This window comes from Nematolebias whitei, chromosome 8, assembly GCF_014905685.2.
Source record: "Nematolebias whitei isolate Nwh7 chromosome 8, NemWhi1, whole genome shotgun sequence".
NCBI lineage: Eukaryota > Metazoa > Chordata > Actinopteri > Cyprinodontiformes > Rivulidae > Nematolebias > Nematolebias whitei.
In genome coordinates, this window is record NC_056505.1 from 1,875,792 (window position 1) to 1,883,977 (window position 8,186).

Genomic DNA, 8,186 nt, shown 5'->3' on the forward strand with positions numbered 1-8,186 from the left:
CCTCACTTTATTTCATGTATTTGTACCTCACTTTATTTCATGTATTTATACCTCACTTTATTTCATGTATTTGTATTTGTCATCTGCAAACATCATCGTCCACAGAGATTCCTGCCTGACCTCATCTGTTAGTCGGTCCATCACCAGAGCAAACAAGAAGGGGCTCAGAGCACATCCTTGATGTACTCCCACCTCCACCTTGAAGGTATCAGTCACTCCTACAGCACATCTCACCACTGTCCTGCTGTCCTCATACATGTCCTGCTGTCCTCATACATGTCCTGCTGTCCTCATACATGTCCTGCTGTCCTCATACATGTCCTGTACCAGTCTAACATGTTGCTCTGCCACTCCAGATGTCCTCATGTCACACCACACCTCCTCCCTCGGCACTCTGTCAGATTCTTTTTATAAATCCACAAAGACACGACAGAGTTCTTTCTGACCCTCTCTGTTCTTCTCCATCATCATCTTCAAAGCAAAGATGGATCTGTGGTGCTCTTTCTTGACATGAAACCATCCTGCTGCTCACAGATAGTCACCACTCATCTAAGTCTTGCTTCCACAACTCTCTCCCAGATCTTCATTGTGTGACTCATCATCTTAATTCCCCTGTAGTTGCTACAACTCTGTACATCACCCTTGTTCTTAAAAATGGCCAGCAGCACTTCTTCTCCATTCCTGAGGCATTTTCTCACCCTCAAATATGCCATTGAATATCTGAGTCAAAAACCTCACTGCCATCTCTCCAAGACATTTCCAAACCTCCACTGGTCATCAGGTCCTACTGCCTTCCCCTTCTTCATTCTTTTCAGAGCTTTCTGGACTTCACCCTCACAGATCTTTCCCACTTCCTGGTCCACAGTTTTTATGACCTCTACTCTTCTTTCTCTTTCATTCTCTTCACTCATTAGCTCCTCAAAGTACTCCTTCCATCTTCCCGTCACACTCTCCTCAATTGTTAGAACATTACCATTCCTGTCTTTAACAAGCATAACCTGCTGCACATCCTTTCCAGCCTGATCCCTCTGTCTCTTCAATCGGTACAGTCCTTCTCATCCTCTTTACTGTCCAGTCTCCCATACAACTCATCATACACCTTCTGCTTTGTCTTAGCTACTTCCCTCCTTGCTCTACGTCCCATCTCGTTATATTCAATTCAATTCAGTTTATTTATAAAGCGCCAAATCCCAACAAAGTTGTCTCAGGGCACTTTACAGGAACATTCGCATAAAAGCCAATTAGTAAAGTTCTCTATCTAAGAATCCAGCAGACAAGTTGAATCTTGGCTTCGTTGCAGTCTCCCATCCTGAGCAAGCACAGTGGAGACAGTGGGAAGAAAAACTCCCTTTAACAGGAAGAAACCTCCAGCAGAACCAGGATCAGGACAAGAGACCATCTGCTTTGACCGGCTGGTTGAGAGGACAGGAAGGAGAGACAGATGGACACAGAATGGTAGGTCCAGGTATAAGTCCAGGTCCAGATATAGGTCCAGGTCCAGATATAGGTCCAGGTCCAGGTATAGGTCCAGGTCCAGATATAGGTCCAGGTCCAGATATAGGTCCAGGTCCAGATATAGGTCCAGGTGTACCTGAAAGACAAAAACCACATGTTAAGGATAGAAAAAAAATTACAAATACAAACAGGTTGAGCAGAGTAAGTAAAGACAGTAGCAGAGTGAAAAGTGTGGTCAGTTTGTCCTCCAGCAGTCTAAGTCTATAGCAGCAGAACTAAGGGACAGCTCAGGAAACCCAAGCTGACCCTAACTATAGGATTTATCAAAAAGGAAAGTCTTAATCCCAGTCTTAAACTGGACAATGTGTCAGCCTCATGGACAGAAACTGGAAGTTGGTTCCACAAGAGAGGAGCCTGAGAACTGAAAGATCTTCCTCCCATTCTGTTTTTGTAAACTCTAGGAACCACAAGTAAACCTGCAGTCTGAGAGTGAAGAGCTCTGTTAGGAAAATATGGAACAATAAGATCTGAAATATAAGATGGAGCTAGGTTGTTGAGAGCTTTGTAGGTTAGAAGTAAGATTTTGAATTCTATTCTGGATTTGACAGGGAGCCAATGGAGAGAAGCTAAAACTGGAGAGAGATGATCTCTCCCAGTAACTCCAGTTAAGACTCTGGCAGCAGCATTTTGGATCAACTGAAGACGTTTTAAAGAAGTATTTGAACACCCAGATAATAAACCATTGCAATAGTCCAGTCTAGACGTGACAAATGCATGGACCAGTTTTTCTGCATCATCTTTAGATCAGATGTTTCTAATGTTAGTGATATTACGCAGGTGGAAGAAGGAGGTTCTAGTAACGTTTTTAATGTGGGGGATAAAAGACATGTCCTGATCAAAAATAACACCAAGATTTTTAACATTAGAGCTGCAGGACAGATTAATGGATCTAAGGAGGGAGAAAGACTGAAACATTCATTCCTAAGGTGCTCAGGTCCAAAAACCAAAACCTCAGTCTTGTCTGTTCAACAGGAGAAAATTAAGGGTCATCCAGGTTTTTATGTCTTTAAGACATGCTTGTAGTCTAAGTAGCTGATTGGATTCATTGGGTTTAATGGACAAATATAACTGTGTATCATCAGCATATCAATGGAAATTTATCCCACGTTGTTTAATAACTTTACCTAATGGAAGCATATATAAAGTAAAGTGTATTGGCCCAAGCACTGAGCCCTGAGGAACTCCATGACTAACTTTGGTGTATGAATACGATTCATTATTTACATTTACAAACTGGAATCTATCAGATAGATATGATTTAAACCATTTTAGAGCTGTTCCTGTAATCCCAACATCATATTCAAGCCTCTGTAGTAAAATATTGTGATCAACTGTATCAAATGCAGCACTGAGGTCTAACAGGACCAGTAGAGACACAAGTCCATTGTCAGAGGCCATGAGAATATCATTAGTGACTTTTACTAGTGCTGTTTCTGTGCTATGATGAGCTCTAAACCCTGACTGAAACTCTTCAGATTATTTCTTTGTAGATGTTCACGCAACTGACCTGCAACTAGTTTCTCTGGAATTTTTTAGATGAAAGTTAGATTAGATATAGATCTATAGTTGGCCAGGATTTCTGAATCAAGATCAGACTTCTTAAGTAAAGGTTTAATTACAGCAACCTTAAAGCGCTGTGGTACATAACCATCCATTAAAGACAAATTAAGTAGATCCAAAATGTGGACATTAACTAGTGGAAATAGCTCTTTAAAGAGTCTGGTTGGGATGGGATCTAGCAGGCATGTGGATGGTTTGGATGAGGTTATTATTTTTGACAATTCAGAGCTCAACAGGACAAAAACTGTCCAAACATAAATCAGGCTCTAGTGAAATTTTTAAAGTTGTCTCATTTGACATATTCCTGTCTCCTCTCTTCAGTCCTCTCTCTGTCATATTTCTTCTTGACTAACCTCTTTCTTTGAACATCTTCCTGCACTTCACTGTTCCACCACCAGGTTTCCTGATCATCCATTCTCTGTCCAGATGACACACCAAGTACCTTCCTACCTGTCTCTCTAATTACTGTTGCTGTAGCAGTCCAGTCATCTGGAAGCTCTTTCTTACCACCCAGAGCCTTTAACAGCTCCTCTCTGAATTTATCACATCATTCTTCCTTCTTCATCTTCCACCATTTGGTCTTCTTCTCTGATTTAACTCTTCTTCTCTTCTTCACAACAACAGTCATTCTACACACAACCATCCGATGCTGTCTGGCCACGCTCTCCCCTGCCACAACCTTACAGTCTCCAATCTCCCTCAGGTTTCCTCTTCTACACAGAATGTAGTCGACCTGCGTACTCCTTCCTCCACTCTTATAGGTCACTCTATGCTCCTCCCTCTTTTGGAAATAGATGTTGACTACAGCCATTTCCATTCTCTTGGTAAAATCCACCACCATCTGTCCTTCCTGGTTTCTTTCCTTGACACCAAATCTACCCATCGCTTCCTCATCCTCTGTTTCCTTCACCAACATGTCCATTCAGGTCTGCTCCCATCACCACCCTCTCCTCCCTGGGAATACTCTCTATCACTTCATCCAGATCTTTACAAAATGTATCTTCCTCTTCCACATCACATCCAACCTGTGGAGCATAACCACTGACAACATTTAGCATCAGACCTTCTACTTCTACCTTCAGACACATCATCCTATCTGACACTCTCTTCACCTCTACTACATTCTTTACCAACTCCTCCTTCAGGACCACCCCTACTCCATGTCTCTTTCAATCCACACCATAGTAAAACAGTTTGAACCCTGCTCCAATGCTGCGAGCCTTGCTGCCCTTCCACTTGTTCTCTTGGACACATAAAACATCTACCTTCCTTCTCTGCATCATGTCAGCCAGCTCTCTACCTTTGCCTAAAGATGATGGATGGATGGACGGATGGACGGATATCAAAAATAACTCTCAGATTCCTGACAGTGGAGTGGCTGTATGAAGCCAAGGGGCCAAGAGTGTCAGGAGTGTTACATTTACCAAAGCTGATGACGTCTGTTTTATTTTCATTTAAATTCAGAAAATTTAGTTTTAACCAGACTTTAATGTCATTTAGACAGTTCAAGAGTTGATCCAGTGGACTGACCCTGTCTGACTCAATGGAAAGATATAACTGAGTATCATCAGCAAAACAATGAAAAGAGATGATACATTTTTTTAAATGGACCCCAACAGCAACATGTAAAGATTATAAACCAGTGGACCTAAAATAGACCCTTGAGGGACCCCACAGATCAGAGGAGCTGGAGATGAAGAACATTCCCCTAAATGAACAGAAAAACTTCTGTCAGTCAGGTAGGATCTAAACCAGGATCAAACTGTGCCTTTGATACCAACCACCTGCTCAAGCCGTGACAAGATGTTGTGGTCCACAGTATCAAAGGCAGCAGAAAGGTCTAAAAGCACTAAAACTGCAGAGCTTCCTGCATCAACGGTTAAAAGAAGGTCAATGAAAACTTAAACTGTGACCTTCTTTGTTGGACCAGCCAGAGGTGGACCCACCACTTTGTTTCTGCATCTTTCTTGTGATGAGAGCAAAGACGGTCTGGTTCTGGAGGAGCGCTTGGTGACCGAGGTCACAAAGTATTAAAGATGTTAAAGTATTAAAGACACTGTCCAGATGACCTGACTGAAAATTGTTGGATTGTATACCTGGATTATTGAACATGGACTTTGCTGGTATTAAAGATGTTGTTCCTCTACACCAGAAACTGCTGATATTTATACCCTGAGACAAACGGTCTTCCAAGAAGACCTCAGTAATCACACAGGTCTCCTGAAGATTTCTAATGTTTCACCTCGTGAACTCTCATGTTCAAACCTTCTTTTGTTGCAGTTGGTCTCTCAGGGAGCACCCATAGTCGTGCGATCAGGGTTTCAGAGACTGCTGAGCGATCTGGACAGGTTTTGGTCCATCAGCGGTTGCTCAGTGGTCTCCAACTTGTGGACGGGAGCGTTTAAGGAGCAAAACTTTATACAGTCGTCCCTCGTAACTTCGCGGTTCGTTTATCGTGGACTTACTCTATCGCGATTTTTCAAAATAAGATTGGACATGACCCACAACTGGCTGACTGATGGATGAGCCGCACGATCAGCATGAATTTATTTAAACAAAATTATTTTAAATTATTTAGCACCTGCTGCACCTTTGTTAATCCCACACTGCAGGATAAACTTCTGCTGCAGCTGATCAGCTGATCTCCGTGCAGAGTGGAGAAATGGGCGTGGCCAAGAGCACTTGCAGGCGGCAAAGAGCAGCAGAGGCAGAGAGAGGAAAATCATGACATTCTGTCTCTTACAGAGCGTTTAGAGTTTAGAAACATTGTTTATAGAATATTGCAAGAGTGTGGGAAGAGTTTAAAACACCTTTATATATACACAGGTGTATACATCTATAAATAATAAGATAAACTACTACTTACTACTTGTAGTACTATTCCTACTTCGTGGTTTTTCACTTATCACAGATCTTCAGGATCCCCCGTGAAAAATGAGGGACTATTGTAACACAATGAACCTCAGAACAGACAGTGGGTCCAACAATGACATGTTTTATTGTAAAACAGTCTCGCCTGTTGGTTGAACAGGTGAGCAACAGGTGTTCAGTGACCTTTAGTTAAAGGAATGACGGCCGTGACTCCAACAACACGTTAATAACTTCAGTTAGTTTGTTAAAAAGTTATAAAATTAATGAAATGCTCGAGCGTCACAGCTTCCGGTCTGCTGGTTCCTCTGGATGAATCTGCGATAAAACTTCTTCTTCTTTGGGGGATTTATTGTTTTTCTCCATCTGAGGTTAAAGCTTTGACTTGACTGACGAAGATAAAATCCACCGAGACCGCCAGGAATCAAAGCGTTCAACATATTTTCAGCCGTACAAACATTTCCAGTTACAAACATCGATCAGGTGGACGTCAGACAGAAACATCCACGTCTGATTCTGTGTGGACTCCACACAAACTGGTCACGCTTCATTAAATCTGGCACGTCTTAAACTAAAGTTTATTAGAGAGCACATATTGGATCAGTGGGAAAAATTGATGATATGAATTGGTTACTAATCAAAAAAAAATGTTTCAGGTGTCTGAAAACATATGCACTTAAACACTGGAGGCTAAATGTGAGCACATCCTACATTTCCCATAATGCAGCTGGTGAAACGTCCCTTTAATTGGCCGGCTGTTCTCTGAAAAGACATCCTGTCAGTCAGGGACTCGTTCTGATTGGTTAACCTCATTCTTTTCTTCATCCCTTCTCATGATTGGCTGACTGACCTCCCCTGATTGGACGGCGCTGAGGTCGTCTCTAGTTTTGGATTGGCCAGTTGAGCGTAGAGGCGGGACCTGAGGAATCGTGGGTAACTGTCTGTCTCCATAAGGGTAAAAATTTGATCTTGAGCCAGCTGGAAGGAGGCGGGGTTAACCTCAAAACGCAGACTTTGATTGGTCGACTCCCTGACAAATGAGTCCACGTTGACCTGGAGACAAAACAGCTGTGGTCACATGACGGGTTTTTAGATCAGTCAGAGGAAACGATGACAGAAAGGTTACCTGTCTCACTGCGTTGGAGGAAATAAACTCATTGAAGATTTTTTCAGCTTTAGCAGCCATCTTACTAAAGGGGCGTGTACTCTTAAATGTCTCTACAGCCAACCAGAAGTCCAGGTTCTCTTCGCTGAACTCTGACCTCAGGAAGTGACGAAACACTGCCACACCATCTGACCAAGAAGAACGAGAGAGACCGGACATGTAAACAAATAAAAACTGACTGGGTTCTCCATATACAAATTATTGGCTCAAAGAAAACAGGAAGTCTTACACTGATTGGTCAGCAGAGCCTCCAGACTCTCGGCCCACCTCAGAACTTCTCCTAAAGATGGTCTGAAAACCAAACAGAACCCAGATCCAGTGTGTTGCTGAACTCTTTTTGGAATCTAGACCAGGTTTCATGGTCCAGGCAAGACTCAGTTTTAGAGCTTGTAAGACAGTCCTACCTGTTGTTTCTTAGAGCTTTCTCCAAACTGTTTCCAGGGAAACCGGCACAGTTTTTCTGTCTCCGGAGAAATGCCAAGCGGCTACGAACGTCAGCGATCCTTAAGAGTCACAAGGATGAATCTATTAAGACTGACTCACTGACTCACTGATCGACTAACTTACTGACCGTCTCATTGACTGACTGAAGGACTGATTCAATGACTGACTGACTCACTGACTGTCTCACTGACTGACTGAAGAACTGACTGACTGACTGACTGACTGAAGGACTAATGGACTCACTCACTCACTGATTGACTAACTTACTGACCGTTTCATTGATTGACTGCAGGACTGAGTCACTGACTGACTGATTGACTAACTTACTGACTGTCTCACTGACTGACTGAAGGCCTGACTGACTGACTCACTCACTGTCTCACTGACTGTCTGAAGGAATGACTAATTCACTGATTGACTAACTTACCAACTGTCTCACTGACTGACTGAAGGACTGACTCAATGACTGACTGACTGAAGGACTAACTGACTCACTCACTCACTGACTAACTTACTGACTGTCTCACTGACTGACTGAAGGACTGAGTCACTGACTGACTCAATGACTGACTGAAGGACTAACTGATTCACTCACTCACTGATTGACTAACTTACTGACTGTCTCACTGACTGA

General features: G+C 42.7%; 1 protein-coding gene across 1 annotated transcript in view; it reads right to left on the bottom strand.

Moving 5' to 3' along the window:
* Positions 1–6,054: 6,054 nt before the first annotated feature.
* Positions 6,055–8,186, bottom strand: part of LOC119413734 (regulator of G-protein signaling 3) — a 60,599-nt gene continuing 58,467 nt past the window's right edge. Inside the window, exons 25-28 of the mRNA XM_037680790.1 lie at positions 7,513–7,611; positions 7,338–7,399; positions 7,070–7,236; positions 6,055–6,996 (exon numbers count right to left, since the gene is read on the bottom strand). Coding sequence (XP_037536718.1) covers positions 6,775–6,996; positions 7,070–7,236; positions 7,338–7,399; positions 7,513–7,611 — 550 coding nt within the window. The 3' untranslated portion in view covers positions 6,055–6,774. The remainder of the gene's footprint in view (positions 6,997–7,069; positions 7,237–7,337; positions 7,400–7,512; positions 7,612–8,186) is intronic.